Source organism: Carex rostrata, chromosome 17 (assembly GCF_964058835.1).
Source record: "Carex rostrata chromosome 17, lpCarRost1.2, whole genome shotgun sequence".
NCBI classification, from domain to species: Eukaryota; Viridiplantae; Streptophyta; class Magnoliopsida; order Poales; family Cyperaceae; genus Carex; species Carex rostrata.
In genome coordinates this window covers 3,208,038-3,225,080 of record NC_135934.1, presented here as the reverse complement: position 1 = coordinate 3,225,080, position 17,043 = coordinate 3,208,038, and the positions used below count along the sequence as shown (strand labels likewise).

Sequence of the window (17,043 nt, the reverse complement as noted above, 5' to 3'; positions counted from 1 at the left end):
TTCTCTTTAAAAGCCGCAAATGAAAAAAGTGGTTTTAATAAGTTTTATTTATTTATTTCCCTATTACGTCCATTTATTTGTAAACAATAACGCAGAAAAATTTTACCCATTAAAATAGTGGTTATATTATGATATTATAAACAAATTAATTTATGTTTTGAAACTTATTTGATCAAATTAATTTTCAAGTATCTTGTTACTTCAATTTAATGTAACATTTGTTTTATATTCACAATTTTAATATTGACTTGCGAATCACAGCATTAATTAGGAATTTGATTTTAATTGTTAATGACGACCATAATTGCAAGCACCACAAATTCGAAACACCACTAAAGATCAAGTCCATTAGGTTGTTACAAGCAGAAAAAGAAGTAAATATAATTTTTAATTTAATTAGGGGGGCATAATTTTTAAAATTATAAATATTATATTTATCCTCCTAAACATAAAAATTTATTCAGCGTCCAAAATTTCATAATTACATTTATGATTTATGTAACAAATTTATTTCATTTACACCCCTAAAGTAGCTACGTAGAAATATTTTCATCTAAACAAGTCATGAGATAGCCCAATGAGCTCGTCAGATAAAAGGAACCCCTGTGACAAATTGATTTAGAAATACATCTGCAAATATTATTTGTATTTCCATTGTCATATTTGCCATATGAGATTTTTTTATCAGAACTAAACAAAAAATGTGTGCAAAAATTGAGGTCAATCATCTCTATTTAAACCATCAAGTCACCTACAGACCACCTCTGGCAACTGTGCAATAAAACTAAAGACATATTTATACAAAGTATTGCTATCATGTTACGTGTTTCTGCTTGTTTAATCTGAAAAACTGCACAAGAGATCTGTGCACTTCACCATAGCCCTCAGTGCTACAAACCAATCGATCTTTAATCCATTTTGGCAGCTTGTCACGTGGCGAGGAGTTATTTTTTGATTGGTTGGAAGAATAACGAGCATCAACCAATAACATTGCTGCATAATCATTTATGTGCCTAATAGCTCTTCCTGTATTTTGAGACATTTTAGAGGGGAGACAATTAGATGGAACCTATTATAAGAAATTTTAAATTAAAGCAATAATAATGACCGTTTCTTTTGCGAACAACTTGATGTCTGGCTTTTAGGCTTATTTTTTACAATATAGGGCAGCAAATTTGCTGAGGCCTTTGGATAGCAACACATTATACCAATCCTTTTAAGGATTAGAGGTGAATATCAAACCTGTTTGGGTATTGATTGACATTTAAAACAGTACAACTTAGGTACGGCTTCAACTAGGCCAATTAGAATCATAACTCATAAAACGTACCAATCGATTGGTTAACTGCCTTCATGCATAAATTCTCATAGTAATCCCTCCCCTTGTTGCTGCATCTTTTCAACACTGCAAATCCTGATTCTGCATCGTAACTGGAATCAGAACAAGAAATCCCTTCAATGTGCTTTATTCTCTCCACCAATTCCAAATCTGACGGGCTGGGATAAGGCAAGCCCACCATGACCACACATCGTCCCATCCCATCACTGAAATTAATTCCCTCAGAGATCTTCCCTCCCACAACGGCTAGGAGAATAGCACCGTTTATTCCAGCACAACTCATTTCAGTTTCTTTTTTGACAGATTTACAAGATTCTATTGCCTCCTTGTAGTTCTTTAATGTAGACTCCACTTCAGTGCTGCTTTTTGGTTCTCGAAATACTTGCTTTTTCTTGGATATCTTTGCAAGGATGCCTGACAAGTTCCATGCATCGTAAACTGTGCGCTCATACTCGTAAGAAGCAAAAAATACGACCATTCCTTCGGGAACAACTGCTACTATGTTAGAAAGGAAGCGCCCCAGCTCTTCTATCTTGTAAACAGAAAAAAAAAAAAGGGTAATAAACTAAAAGATAGATGTATTAATAAAAGAAAATAATGAATGGATGCAAAGGGAGAATTATGTCATAGGAGTAGTTTTCAAGGATAATAGTACAGAAGTTGGTTGCTTATTTGAGCCTATAGCAAAACTTGAGCATCAAGCAATGAATTATAACTCCATTCTTTTAAAAACATATGCCAAGGTTGATTGAATAAATTAATCCTTTTAAAAAACCTACACCAAAGTTGATTTAATCCAAACAGGTGACATCTGAGCGAGTAAAATTACTTCAATTCTCTGAATTTTGTCTACATGCAAGGAAATGGGAAAGCTATTTGTACCATTTGAGGTGAGCTCCTAAAATTGTAGCTGAAGTCAAAAGTCAAGCCAGAGGGTCCTCGTGAAATGGCCATAGGAAGAATGCTCTCTGGAGGCACAATGTGACTGCATGTAAAAAACTTTATTTCTTCTGAGGGTACTTTGGGAAATAAGCGCACTCTTGTTTCTTCAATAGGCTGAAGCGTGCCACCAGCCATAATAACAGCATGCGCATCTTCTACAACCTAAATAATAACTTTTTTAAATTACTGTAATTAAGGGTTGTGTTTGTACTGCCTTCTGCTCTACTGCACGAGTAAAACCCAACTAAAACAGTAAAAAAAAGCTCATGGGTAAAGTTCAAATAACACTATATAAAAGCCCAACTGGTAACTGTGACTGTGCAACCTCTTCCTATAAATGGAAAGAGAGTTGTTTTTTCAATTTCTTGACAATAAAAAGGCCTGTACTACAAAGTTAGATAAATGCAGTATAAATGCTATAAACCTCAGAGAAGATCTTCTCTCCAGAGAGCATCACGAACTTGAGGTGGCCTTCCTCTGCACTGTCCAAGGAGGATTTTTGCTTCGAGATTATAACCCTTCCATCAGTGTTGTTATTCATGAGAGAGAGTAAAATATCGGCCATTGATTGGAAGTCTGATACTATGCTCCCTTCTTGGAAAATTTGTTCACCACTTTGACTTGTTGAAATCAATTTATCCCCATATCCACTAACCTGAACGTTTTGTTGGATTAGAAAACCATAGAGATGGTAAACGAAATAGAACTAGGGGCTTTTGCTAGAAAGAAGAATAAACATATGAAAAGAAATAAAGCTATTTGCAAAAGACACCCTCATGAACAAATAATTCAACAGATAGTTCATTTGACACTCGAGATCCTTTTTTTATGTGCAACTTTGGCCCCTATATAACTTCTGCAAAAAGTAGCATATAATTTCATTTTTTTTAATAGCTTAAACCTAGCATGAAGCCATCTTAATATTCTTGCTGGTTTCATATTTAAGGTCTTAATATTTTGACTTCTAGGTTCTTAATAAGCATTTAACGTTCAGTGGGTATTATAGAAATACGGGCAAGTCCTTTTTAGTGAACTCAGTGCACAAGTTTGTTTTTGAGATTTTCTATTGACACTGAAAACCATGTGTTTTTTGTAACAAGAATAATGATGGAAGATCTTTTGCCAATCAAAAATCATAGAAAATAATTCTGTGATATTTATTTACCTTGTGAACAATTTTGCTCTCCTTCACATATTGACAAAGTTTAACCAGGTTTATGTTGTCAATGTCGAGAGAGAACAAGAACTCGTTGATAGTCATTGTACCATTGGTGCTATTATTGCTTGAATTGCTGAGAAGTTTGATGAAATATTTTGATAATACAATCAGGGTTTGTATGTATCGGCGGTTTCCTGCCCCCAACAGGTTGCAAAATCTCTTGAAATAAGCCTCTAGGTGAGAGAGAACTCGATTCAACTGTATGAAATTTGTCAAAAAAAATTATGTATTGACCTGAAATACAATCTAGCAATTAACGTGTTTTCCTATTTTTTTTTTCTTGTATTAAATTTTCTGATTTAGTGTAGAATAGCACTTTGGAGGATAAAACAAGATTAAGTTGAGTATTGTCCTAGCTCGATTGAGAATTACTTCCGACCTATATTGGATCAAGCTGAAGCTCGTTATAATATAAAACCTTAATATATGAATGAGAGATTCTACCTGAGAATAAGTAACCTTTGAATTATACATGCTTGTAAGCGAATCAGCCAGATTGTGAGCCTCGTCTATAATGACTATATTACCCTTCAAATCAAGACCAAGTGATTCACGTGCCGACCTCAAAAGAAGGGATTGGTATGGAAGAATCACTAGGTCGGCAGATTGAATCATGTCACGGGCTCCATAATATGGACAAGTACCAATCTTGTTTCCTAGATGCACCAAATCCTCTATATCTAATGCACCATTATCCAGTGCTTCATTTCTGAATTGTTTCCGTAGTGATTGTTTTTTTAACATGGGGCATCCAGAAGAAACCTTCTTTTTGGTTTTCCTTCCATTTTCATTCTGCACCTGCCAAGTAAATATAATATTTGCCAGCAATTAGTGATTGAACATATGCTTAACTGTCTTAATTTTTTCAATAGTTAACAGTAAAAAATTCTATTGTATAATTAAACAGCAAAGATCGTACAGTAAATACTTGAAGATAATTGCAATATTTTTGTTTTTTTTACTAAAAGAACTAACAGATATGTGTACAATAAAATAATACTTCTCAGACTACATTCACCTATTTTACAAGAAGAAGTTCAACTAACAGGTAAATATCTATACTATACCAGGACTATGGGCGACAAATTGTTAATTGTTAAATTTTCTTCCTCCTCATCTCTCTCCTTTTAGATTTCTCTTCTTTTACCATCTATAAAATTTGAAATAGGCTTTGTCTAGTTGCCTCAAAAATAACAATCTATTACCCAATGGAGTCATTTAATGAAATCCTTACTTATTACCTTTTATTTGATTTTCTGATAAATGAGAAAATAAATTACCTCAACTTTCACCTCTTTTTTGTTATGCTGCAATTCCAAGCAACGTTCATTCATCCTACTTGCATTCCCTAGCTTCAATACAGCTACAGAAAATGCCAACAGGGGACCAAATAAACTTAGCAGTAGAATTTTCATTTCCTCCAACTTTTTATATTTTCTTCCTTTTTTTTGTAACAGAAAACCAATATTTAGATGTTGCAAGAAAGACAACATTTTTCACACTTGCAATAATTATGCATCGCATTGAGATATCAATCATAAAGTTAACATAACTTTCACTAGGTTTCCAATACTGATATCAAAGTCAAAGTGGATTTACATGTTAGTTCATATTTAGTGCCTATGGAGCAAATGATCTTTAATTGATGTCAAACAATAAGGGCAATTCAGTCATATTTGAATGAACTAAGCATGATTTTAACACTACCATTTCCACCATTACTGACCAATTTGCCCCCGTAAAATGTTCAGTATTATTGCAAATTCAATATATATGAAATACAATAGAATATAGGCCTAATTTAGAAAAGAAAAAGAAGACAAAATAATGCCTGAAAAATTTTCTCACCAGGATTAATACACAAGTTCTTCCTTGACCCCAGACAAACAACATTCAGTTCAGAAGCAAACTTGGTCCTTCTAAACTCCTTCACAAATTGAGACAGCTGAGAGTGCGTTCTACTTGCAAAATAAATCTTTGGTTTAACCTCTTCTTCTAAATCTTCCTCCTCTTCACTACTACTACTATAACAACCTGAACACTTTTTGACCTTTCGCTTCAACCTCTCCATCCCTTCATCTTCACTCTCATAATCATCAAGTAAAAACTCCCTCTCATCCTCTTCCCTGACCTCTTCTCCAAATTTCTCTGGCATCTTAGGAGCTTTCTTTTCAGGTACTTTGGGTTTTGATATAGTGGTTCTCTTTTCTGGAACAGGGGCAGGTGCAGTGAAATCCCGCATCCAATCGGGTTCATCTTCATATCCTTCAGTTTTATTTGAAGAAGACAGACTGTTTTGTTTGGCGGGTTGGTTTCTTCTGTCAACGAGCCATTGAAGTGCACTACAAATAATGCTGAGGGTTTTTCCAGTTCCTGCCATTTTTTTTTTTTTTTGCAAAATACAATGGTAATAAATTATTCATAACCTGGCCTTGGCTCAGTATTTGGCTGTTATGGGCTGGTACAGATAACTTACTCAGCACCTTCTTAGGACATCAGATACTAGGATTTAATTAAAGATCAACAAATTGAGAAGAATAGAAATAATTACCAGTGGGGCTCTCGAGCATGGCTATCCCTCCTTTATTCAGAGACTCGTAGAGGAAGCACATGAACTCGAATTGGATAGGGTACGGATCGAATGGGAAAGCCGGGAAATTTCGCCTTGTTGGGTTCGGTGTATCTGGTTTCTCATCCGCCATTGCTTCCTCTCTCTCTCTCTCACTCGAACGATCGATCGATCGAAAGGCTTGGCAACGACTGTCAAGGTGCCCTCTCACTCGGTCGGCGCTCTGGCGTGCGCGCGTCGTTGAGTGCTTTTTCCCGCCTTTTCTTGGCTTCGCTTCAAGATGCGTGCGGAGTTAATTTGTTCAACGATACTTTTGTGAATTACATGGGCCGGGCCGATAGTCTTCTATTTTTCCCTAATAAAAGCCCAAGATGTGAATTATATAGTGACTGTTGCGCAGTATTTTGCGCGCTTTCTGTTGCAAACTTTCGGGGAAAGGTGCGTTTTCTTCCAACATTGAAATAATTCCTGAGCATAGCATATACCAGACTAAATTATAAAGTTTCACTAGTTCCTGATACTATGAGTGAAATAATCATTCTCGTTCTGGACCGCTGGAAAGCCTAAAGCATATATATAAAGGTGAGTTTTACAGAACTACAGAATGCCTTTTAGGTAACCGTGAAGCTAATCAATTAAACCCCAAAATTAAAATATGATAGATACTAGGGCCAATTGTAACAAGAAAGCCATTTAAGAGCTACACTTTTATCAAAATCTGTTGCAATTCTTGGGAAAATACAATGCTAGCATATCTGATTGTTAGAACATAAGAGAACCTCTATTGATAATCATATACAAAACTTCTGTCCAATTATTCTCTCCATCTGTAGTTATAATCCGATCACGCAACAACAAATATATACATCCGACAAAATCCCATCTTATAATCGCTCACTATATATATATATGATTTTAAGTCTATATATATTCAATCTGATGCACATCGATCTCCAAGTATCCCATCATAGGGAAATAAGGATCAAGCCGTGTCACCAACCGGACAAAAGTTCTACCTGGCATCTCAAAATATTATTTTGACTCTTCAGAATCACCCAACTCCACGTCAGTTACATCTACATCTTTAGTTCTACTCTTTGGCAGGTGATGAGTGATGGCAATGGAGATGTCATTGGGGAAGAGATCATGTAATACCCATGCATGGAGCATGGTAGAGAAGAGCAGTACCGCTACAATTAGAGTGGATATGAGAGAAAGCACAATTGACAGAGACTTGGTGAAGACGGTGCTCACTTCGATGCAGTATCTTACTGTTGCTATAGCTGCCCCGGTCATTGGGAAAGTATAGGCCCACCATGTAAGGGAAAACCTGACCGTAAAAATGAAAACAAAGAAGCTTTAGCTTAATTTAATTTGGATATAAATTTTGGACACGGAAAAATGAAAATGCTGAGTTTCTGGACACAAATAAAAATTACCTGAATCCACGAAAGAAATTTATTCGAACAGCCTGAAATTTTCACAAGTAAAAATAAGCGGTTAGATGATGCCTCAGTTTCGCCTAAGGCTACAAAATGTAGAACAGAAACTTAACAGCTGCTTCATTTTTAGAGACTGGGCAACTTTTACAAGGACCAGAATCATGACCCACAAATTTGTTTCCATTTTTAAAAACATTTTACAAGTGCATCATAAGCAACTATTTTGGATGAATTTTCATACACATACGATGCCTTAATTCTCAATCCCTTCAAAATGTCAAAAATGTTTTTATACTAGTTCATAACTAGAAAATTGTTAATCATAATTTGATCTCTAGTCATTCCTTTGTAAATATTTTCTTAATTTCTTTTACTTGTTTATTTGTTCTTTTGTGTATGGCCAACAGGCCAAGAGTAAAATAAATCAACGATATTATCTGGAATACACTTACAAGGGAAGCATATAAGAAGAGAGCAATAAAATAAGCAATCCTCGATCCAAATCCAAACTCTCCACTTATCTTTGCCCATGCCATACAAGCCACACTCGGTGCTGCCACAAACAAAAAGAAGACCGGGTGCAAATCTTTGGGAAGCGTCTCATTTGTCGGCAGTCTCTGATACAATGTCACAAACAAGACAATATAATGTGCCATCCCAACTGCATAGAAAAATATGGGCCCCTCCTTGAGGCCCATAGAAGCTCCCAACAATGCACCCACAAAATTCCCCACGACAGAAAGATGATTTGAAGGGTTTGCAACTTTAGACAGCCTCCTCTGACCTCCAGACATCCATTGCCCGTAGATTTTAAGTTCAAGGCACAGAAATGGGGTCATCAAAATGTACCATAGAAATTGGGGCAGATTCTGGGCAATGCCGGGTGGTAGTCCTATGGCTAAAAAAAGGCAAGCGATCCAAGGGGCAAAAAAGAAGTTGACTCTTATTGGGTGGTGGTACTCACGGCGTACTGCCTCAAAGTAAAAAATGATCTTGAACAAGTAAATGACGGCCATAATTGCAAGCACAGAAATGGAAATGCACCATAGGACCAGGTTGACTCGGAGGGGTACATGGAGGAATTCAACAGGTGGTGACATGGCAAGAGTTTTCCATAGAATGGCTTGGCTGCCCGTACCAAGGCATATACCAAAGGTGGATACAGGGAATCGAAGAAGAAATGGCCATTTCTTGTCCTCTGGAAGCACCAATTCTTCATATTCCTGTCAAAGATAAAGAAAAGATATTTATATCTAGACCTCATTGAAGTTCGTAATTTGGTAATTTTTATACAATTGTTCAGAATACATCAAATTTACATAATTTGATGCACACAAAAAAAGCTTTTCTGGAAATTGATACATAGGTAAACAAATTACTTGAGGTGACACGATTTGGTTATGGGACCAAGATTGGGGTATAGGAGTTATGAAATATTGATTCCAAATACTCTACACATTCACCATCACCAACAATGTTACACTTCAGGAATTCATTTTGCAAACAAATCTGGATTCATTATTTAGACCGGTATTATCAGAACAAGCAGCAGAGCAGTTGCAGGAATTGAAAGCGGAAAAGTCCAAGCTGACAACGGTTCTGTTTCAGAATAGAATAAGGACAGATGATGCAAGATGGAAGATGCATTCAGATGGAATCTTCACAGTTAAACGGGCATATCACACAATGGAAAAATCACCCATGATAGAGACATACATACACAGGGTCTGGAAACTTAGAGTACCCCCTAGAATTCGGGTTTTCGGATGGTTAATACTGCACAAAAAAATATTAACGGCTGAAAATTTGAGAGCAAGAGGATTCCACATAGTAGGCATATGCTACATGTGTAGGCAGCAAGATGAAACCATCCAACATCTATTCAACGAGTGTCCCGCGAGTGAACAAATATATAAAGGGGTTATGCAACAAGAACAAGCAACAGTACCTGCACATGATAGATTGGAGATGATCATACAAACGGGTATAAATCAGAAAACAAAAGAACTCATATTGCTAACACACTTCATAGTTTGGAGGGAGAGATGCAACCGTTTATTCAAAGAAAAGGCAAAGCAAAATGAGGTCCTCATTCAAGAAGTCAGAACACAGTGGAGAGCATCGACGGATCAAGATAGAAATTACACATAGGGAGAAGTACAACTTATGTAAACAGTAGAGAACAGGGTGAACAACCATGGCTCACCTTTTGATCTTTGGTTTTCTTATTTCTTTACCTTTTTGCTTTTCTTTTTCCTTAACTTAGATTTACATTTTCTAGCTAATTACCTTTATGCTTGTTTTAAATCCGGGTTTCTACTCAGAAACCCAAAAAAATTGTAACCGATTGTGGTTAATGAAAAACATGAGGCCTGACCTCTGTTGATTTCTCAAAAAAAAAAAATTACTTGAACCACCTAACATAATCTTCATGTGAGTTGTAAAGAACAAAACTGCTTTTAAATATGCAATTAAAAATCTATTCTTTAAAGCATTACTTGTTTACCAACAAGCACAAAGAGAAAAAAGAACTTGCTTTAAAAAAAAAAAAAAAAACAGAACTTAAGATACTTCAATTAATAGAATTGATGAAGTTTTGTTTGGTTACCTTGAGCCTGTCCAATTCAGGCCCTTCCAGCGCATCAAAAAACCGGTCAAGTTTTGGAACACGAGTCGTCTGAGGTGTCTCTGAATGAACATTTTCAGGCAACTCCTGCGGCTTCCCGCGCAAATTTGAAATCTGTCTTTCTAACTTGCCTGACCAAGTCTTAAAAGGATCATACCGGTTATCTCGTATTCCATTGCTCCTTCGCAATTTGCGTTGTGTTGCCAAACCATCAAAACCCTCAACAGTGTTACTGCTCTTTTGGTCACTTCCCATCGTATGAGAGTGGAATCGGACCTTCTTATTTGGATCAAATTTCTCCGCGTTTGATTTTCTCGGGGGGAGGCCAAAATAGGTATTTGGTGGAGTAGTTCCATTAGGTACAGATGGATTTGTTCCCTGTTCTTGTAGGTACAGCATGGATGGTGATGATGGCATGCTGATGGAGGTGGTACGTTCATGATGGTAGAATTTTGGCTGCTCTGTCGTAAGATTTTCAGTGGCACTTCTGTTTTCTGGCACCTGAGAATGAAAGATGTGGGCAGATTTAGTGCAAATCAAGGGAGAAAAACAATATTTAGTTTACACCGGCATGCAGAGAAATTTGTAGTGTGCATTCTCTAAATATTAGCTTAAATAAATGGTTATACACGAGCTTACTTGAGATATTGAATTTTCTGAACTGGGAGTATGAAAAACATCAAATCCAACAACTCTCGATTGTACCGTAGATAGGAGAGATGGGATTTCCTCTGCTTGCCTTGAAGGATAATATATGATCTCAGTCTCCATTTCTTACACAAAATCTGCAAAAAAATGATGGTCGACATGTGTCAGTTTTAACATACTCTCAATGATGATAGACATATGCTGGCTTTGATAAAACTGTGATTAAAAAAAAAAAAAAAAAAGACGAGAAAACAAAACAGTAATAGAAAATTTGGAAGTCAAAATAAAAAGATATAACTAATACTGAAAAATTCTCGCAACACAGTCCACACACTCGTGAGCTTACGAAGAGATCAAAAATGGCAATCCAAAGACGTAGTTACTTACCCAGTTCAGGAGACCCAATATTAAATTTCCCAAATAACAGCATATTCCAGTAAATATGTCTTAAATAATACGTGCTACCATTACCAATATATTTTTTAGTTTTGACCTGATGAAAAGAAAATAGAAGACTCGTTAAAAAAAACTTATCTAAAATGAAGCAATATAACAGGTATTCCTCTGTGCTGACCAACTGTAGTGCTTGATTTCCACTTCTCCTTTTTAAATTATTCAGATGCTCTCCAGCTGGCGCTTTTTGATGGGTACACATGTGCAGATGTGCCGGCCATTGAATTTTTAGTTGAGCTATTTAAATTGTTTATTCAACAGTTGTGGGACCCCATGCAAACATCCAAAAAAGCAAACTGGCTTATCAGTCCAATTAGTGCTATCTATCTGCTAATTTTATATGGAAACTACTAGACGAACCAAAATGCACTTGAAAGACAGTCTTTGTCAAATTTTCTCCACTAATAAAGATTGCATTTTCTCGAATAAAGATGAAAACAAAAGAATTTAATGCACAAACGCAAAAGTTGGCAATTGGAGGCCACACAATTTATGCACAAATGTGGTCCCAAGTGAAAAGGTTTGTAAATTCCCAATAGTTGGATTAGAAAGAAGCACGACAACACAACAATTCTACAATCATTAGCGTATTTGCGTAAAACGAGGCTCGATGAGTGGGATAAAGATTTATCTCATGGATCCCCGGCCATAAACATGGCGGATTTGGGGTTAACGACGAAACCCTATCTTCGAGGAAAGTTCCTCTCGCCATTGCCATTAACAGAGCTTCTGTTTAGAGAAGGAGATCTAAAACTGAATTCGCTTCCTCTTTTCCCATATCGTTCACTGTAAACTCCGTTTCTAAATTTAGCATCCGATTCCCGCGTTTATTTGCTGAGAGATGTGTCAAGTGGAGAGTCGGAGTGATTGAAGGTTTTACATTCCCAGAGTTTTGTATCACTGTTTGGGTGGGCCCGCTCTCAAGTGCGGCTTGCCGCGTTTCCTGAGTTGGTATCATCTGCATTAACTCAAAAAGGTATCTTTTGAGTTAATGCATCTGGACCATCCGATGAGAATTAAGATTCGTACACATTAGATCCGCACTAATATTAAAGATACTCTACATTATAGACGGGAGGCCGGATGGGCTCCATTTACAATCAGACGGTTAAGATGCATTAACTGAAAAGATGCTCTTTGGAGTAATGCAGACTCGCGTTTCCTAGAGTCCATTTTTCTTGTCCTACGTGACCTACGTGTCCGGTGCCTATTCGGGGATAGCGCAGGGGCCAGTATTGTTTGAGCTTTGAGAGTCGTGCATAACGTCTTTGAACGGTTGAGATTTACCAAAAAGTCGTGCAAAATATGAGATATCTCAGAGGATGCGAATTCATACTTTTTTCGACCCCTCTATTCCTCCAAAGTTTGTGGAGTCCTCCAAAGAGTCGTGCTTCAATGGGCATCGGACCGAATCCCAGTAAAAGTTGTCCGGTTGACATTAAGATTCGCGTAGAATTTTAGATTGGGTTTAAAAGATTAATTGCACGAATCGTAAAGTGTATCGAACAATTCATACCGTGCAGTAAATAGGACTTGGTCCGATGCCCATTGGACATCAAACCGATTCCTCTATCTTCGGTTCGATCCTATGCACGGTATGAATTGTTCGATACACTTTACGATTCGTGCAATTAATCTTTTAAAACCGATCTAAAATTCTACACGAATCTTAATGTCAACTACTTTTACTGGATTCTACGCGAATCCTATGCCCTTCTAAATGAAGGGCTGTACCACTTTCAAAATTATTATTAAATAAAATAGAGAAATATATTAAGTTCGTGGGATTTTGGATTGTCCAGAAGGCACTGAGTTAGTATCTCAGATTTATACTTCGACGTCGAATTAACGAGTTTGGTTGATATTATAATATAATATCAGTGTTATTTCAGTCTATATAACATTAACTTCAAAATCTATCAACTCAATTTTAAACAATAAATTCAAATCATTCAAACCGATCTACTTCATTAGTTATGTGTTTACATCGAAATTTATAATTTTTCGAATTTATTTAGTTTCAAGTCAAGCGGTCAAATGTATGAGTTTTAAATTAATTTTAATACATTTATTTTCCAACATTTTTACTTAATTCGATACTAAAATAACTTGATAATATAAAAAATTTGTATCTATACGCATCACTTATAAAGTAAATCGGTTAGAATGGTTTGAATTAGTCGTTTGAAATCTATTCAATTGATTTTGAAATTAGTGTTATATGACACCGATGTTATAATAGTCGGACTCTGAATTAACAGTTTGGTTCAAAATTTTGGACCCAAGTTAGTAGTTCAAATCATAACTTTAGCCACATCAAATCCCACTTATCCACTTCTTACTCTCTCTTCTTCTTTTATTATTATGTCTAATTAGGGGTGGTAACGAACAACTCAGCTTGTGATGGACTTGCCACAATTATTAGGCGAGTCGAGTGAGTTGATTTTAAGGATCCGAGTTAAAAATATGATCGTCATGAGTCAGCTCAGAGCTGGATCGAGCTGGCTCGTTAGCTCGTTAGACTTTATTGAACCACTATTATACAACAGTCTATCAAACAAAACATAGTTTGTATTAGATATTCATCTTTGTAGCTTGAACAGTACTCTTAATTCAAGTACAACTAAGCAAGTCAACTATTATAATTAAGTTTGCAACTAAATTCATACATACCAACATTTCAAATTCTCAAATTCATACAAATATAGTTCACAAATAAATTAATGCATATCAAATTCGCATAAAATATATACCTAGACTAAGCTGGCTCGCCAGCTCACGAGCGAAATAGCCCTGCTCAAGCTCGTTAATTCTGGATCGAATTAGTGGCGAACTGGCTCGTTTAACAGTTTAGTCCACTACAAACGAGTTAGCGAACGAGTCAAATATGAGTCACAATCGATCCACGAACTACAAATTTTTTTGCCAACCCTATGCCTAATCCAGTGACTGTTTTTTTTTTTTTTTATCCAAGGTGGAGAATAACCGTGCGCACAATTGTATTGTTTGTGAAAAAAGAAATTTGGAACGAGACTATTAATTTGACTCCAAAGTTTGAATCCAAGTTACTAACTCGGCGCCTTCTAATCATCAAAAATCACACTACTCAAACTATTTTTTTATATTATTTATTATTTAATACAAAATTCTAAAAATAAAAAATTATCTTCCCATGTTACTTAAACGTTTTTTTTTGCAAGAACTTTTTATGAATATAAAAATTATTATTAAATAATATAGGACAATTGAAAGAGTGTTTTTAGATGATATAGATGTATCCGAAAAAAATAGTTTCAGCTTCATGCTTCGGGGCTTAAGGGGTCGAATATACTTTTCAAATACATCTGTACCACAAAAAATTCAAACTACTTTTTTCTATCTTTTTATATTATTTAATAATAACTTCTATTAATAAAAATTCTCAATGTGAGAAAAATAATGCAGTCAGACTGATTTTTATTTTTATTTTTATTTCCACGGCAGTGCGCGTCATTTTCTCCTTTGTCAATCGGTTTCGGTGAAAAGAATTGGTTGTGCGGAAAACTCAAATGGAAAAACAAAGATAAATAGATTGCCACATGCCCATCCCCAAGTTGTTATTTTCTGTAGATAAATATTTAAATAGATATTTATATTTCAAAAACAAATCGGTATTTCTCACACATATTTTTACAATACAATTGGGCATTCATTTGAATACATTTTTATAATATGTGCATACTTATTAATTAGTACAAGTTTATTTAAATTAATTTGTGAATTTTTCATATTCATAAAATTTCATCTCGCATAATTCCGCAAAAAAACAAAAGAAATTTCAATATTGTGAATCTGAAATACTAATAAGGGTGTAGTATTGGAGTAAGGCTTAGGTGATATGGATAGCATAAGGTTTTCCATACTACGACCTCAAAAATCAATTGTATAAACTTCAAATTTCGATCTAAGCAGTTCAGTAAATTAGTTATATAATAAAATCGTAGAATACTAATTTTTATTATTTTTGAAACTTTTTTACTATTTATTTATTTATGAAAGACGGCAAAAAAAAAAAATTTAAAAAAAATTGTAATGTTTTATGCTATTTTTTTTTTGCCATATTTCATATATCATACGAAATAGTAAAAATTGGTCTACAAGTTTATTATATAATAAATTTACTAAGTTACTTAGATTAAAATTTAAAATTTATATAATTAATTTTTGAAACCGTAACACGAAAAGCATTATGCTATCATAGCACCTAACCCTTACTCGTATTATTTTTAATTAGGAGGAGCCTTTAATTTATTCTTATCAAAATAATCTATGTCACTCATGATATTACATGTCGGCAATAAATATTCTTTACTCTGTTATTTTTCTTTACTGCGTAATCATAATATAATCAACATCATATTTCCGATTTTTTTTAAAATAGAAATCCTTTTACAAGTTTCAACATAACAGGCACGGTTTGCTTGGATTTTAGAAAAATAGCCTCCATCGATCCCTAGGATCGGTGGAGCAAATTTTCCATCCGGCCACAGCACACTGCACAGATGGCTACACCAAATAGCTCCACGGGTTTTGTAGATCGGTGGAGCCTCAAAAAATGTCTCCACCGGTTATGTGAATCGGTGTAGCCCCAAAAATTTCCTCCACCGTTCCTAAGGATCAGTGTAGCCCCAAAAATTTCCCTCCACCGTCGTTTGAAAATTTTTAAATCAAGGCTCTACCGATTCTTAGGATCACTGCAGCTAAATATGGGATCTTCTGTGGCGTTCTGTGCAGTATTTTGTTCCGGGTGCAAAATTGGCTCCACCAATCTCTAGAATCGGTGTAGCTTTTGATTTTCTTGCTCCACCGATCCTAAGGATCGGTGGAGGCTATCTTTCTAAAATCTAAACAAACCGTACTTGTTCTGTTGAAACATTTAAAATAAATTCTATTTTAAAAAAATCTCATATTTATATTACTTTTTAGTCTATAATATAATTAACATCACATTTCTATTTTTTTAGTAAGGTTAGAGAAGCTACTCAAAAGTTAACTATTTAATACTTTTGTTATTACAATAAATCTTTCTTTTTATAGATTTCAAACTCATAATCTTCTGTATTACAAATCATATGCATTTGTCATCCCAGATCAGTATTTTAAAATGCGGCCGCATATGTCTATACAGTCGGCAGCCGTGTTCAGAATGATCATGCGGTCCTCCCATGCAGTTTTGAGCATGCGGCCGCATATACGGTCTGAATATACGGCCATGCGGAATGAATTCACGATTGCTCATTTGGGCGCGCTGTTGCTTTTTGTTGGATCGGGTTTGTTATTTACTTCGATCCAACCCGTCATTCGGCCTTGTTCTATCGACCTAAGCTCTCTCCCATAATCCCACTTCCATCATAATGAAGGGAATAATATTATATAGCTTCCAATTCTGTGGCAAAAAAAAAAAAAAAAAAAAACAATTTTCCAATTATTATTTTTTTCTTGCGGACTGTGTTTTCTCCTTCTCTTACCCTACGTAAATTTGGTTATGATACATATTAGGATATATTTTTAATGACTCTAGTTATATGTTATCCATTTATTAAACTTGAATTCGATAACATGTAAAGTAATTTTCCATGTAGTGAAGTCCATAAATTTTCAAAGTTATATGACCGATAAATAATTAAATACTCACTTGTAAATAACTTTTTTCTTAAAATTTATATCATGCAATAATACTATAAAAAAAAATTCATTAGTATTTGTTTATGAAAATACATAAGTTAATTGTATAGCAGAAAGCAACAGAAAGGTGTTCAATCGAAA

At 35.2% G+C, this 17,043-nt stretch overlaps 3 protein-coding genes across 4 annotated transcripts in view; all 3 read right to left on the bottom strand.

Moving 5' to 3' along the window:
* LOC144568508 (proline-rich receptor-like protein kinase PERK5) overlaps positions 1-17,043 on the bottom strand; it is a 53,647-nt gene that overhangs the window by 21,831 nt on the left and 14,773 nt on the right. The gene's annotated exons all lie outside the window — the stretch shown is intronic.
* On the bottom strand, positions 715-6,440 carry LOC144568131 (RAD3-like DNA-binding helicase protein). Of its 2 annotated transcripts, XR_013515597.1 has the most exons (10): positions 6,052-6,440; positions 5,349-5,873; positions 4,781-4,863; positions 3,945-4,298; positions 3,447-3,698; positions 2,706-2,936; positions 2,222-2,443; positions 1,331-1,871; positions 1,109-1,213; positions 886-1,022 (listed from the first exon to the last, which is right to left on the bottom strand). XR_013515597.1 is itself a non-coding variant. In XM_078318371.1 (9 exons), exons 1-9 carry the CDS (start codon positions 6,200-6,202, stop codon positions 815-817), a joined length of 2,571 nt encoding a protein of 856 aa, XP_078174497.1. In that variant the 5' UTR covers positions 6,203-6,440; the 3' UTR covers positions 715-814. The 2 variants fall into 2 exon arrangements, 1 of the variants encoding a protein (XP_078174497.1); XM_078318371.1 differs by lacking the exon at positions 1,109-1,213 and having other exon boundaries at positions 715-1,026.
* LOC144568132 (S-type anion channel SLAH2-like) lies at positions 6,977-11,348 on the bottom strand. Its single transcript, XM_078318372.1, has 6 exons — positions 11,173-11,348; positions 10,777-10,922; positions 10,120-10,638; positions 7,964-8,734; positions 7,509-7,540; positions 6,977-7,399 (listed from the first exon to the last, which is right to left on the bottom strand). The coding sequence occupies exons 2-6, from the start codon at positions 10,906-10,908 to the stop codon at positions 7,102-7,104; spliced, it is 1,752 nt and encodes a 583-aa protein (XP_078174498.1). The 5' UTR covers positions 10,909-10,922; positions 11,173-11,348; the 3' UTR covers positions 6,977-7,101.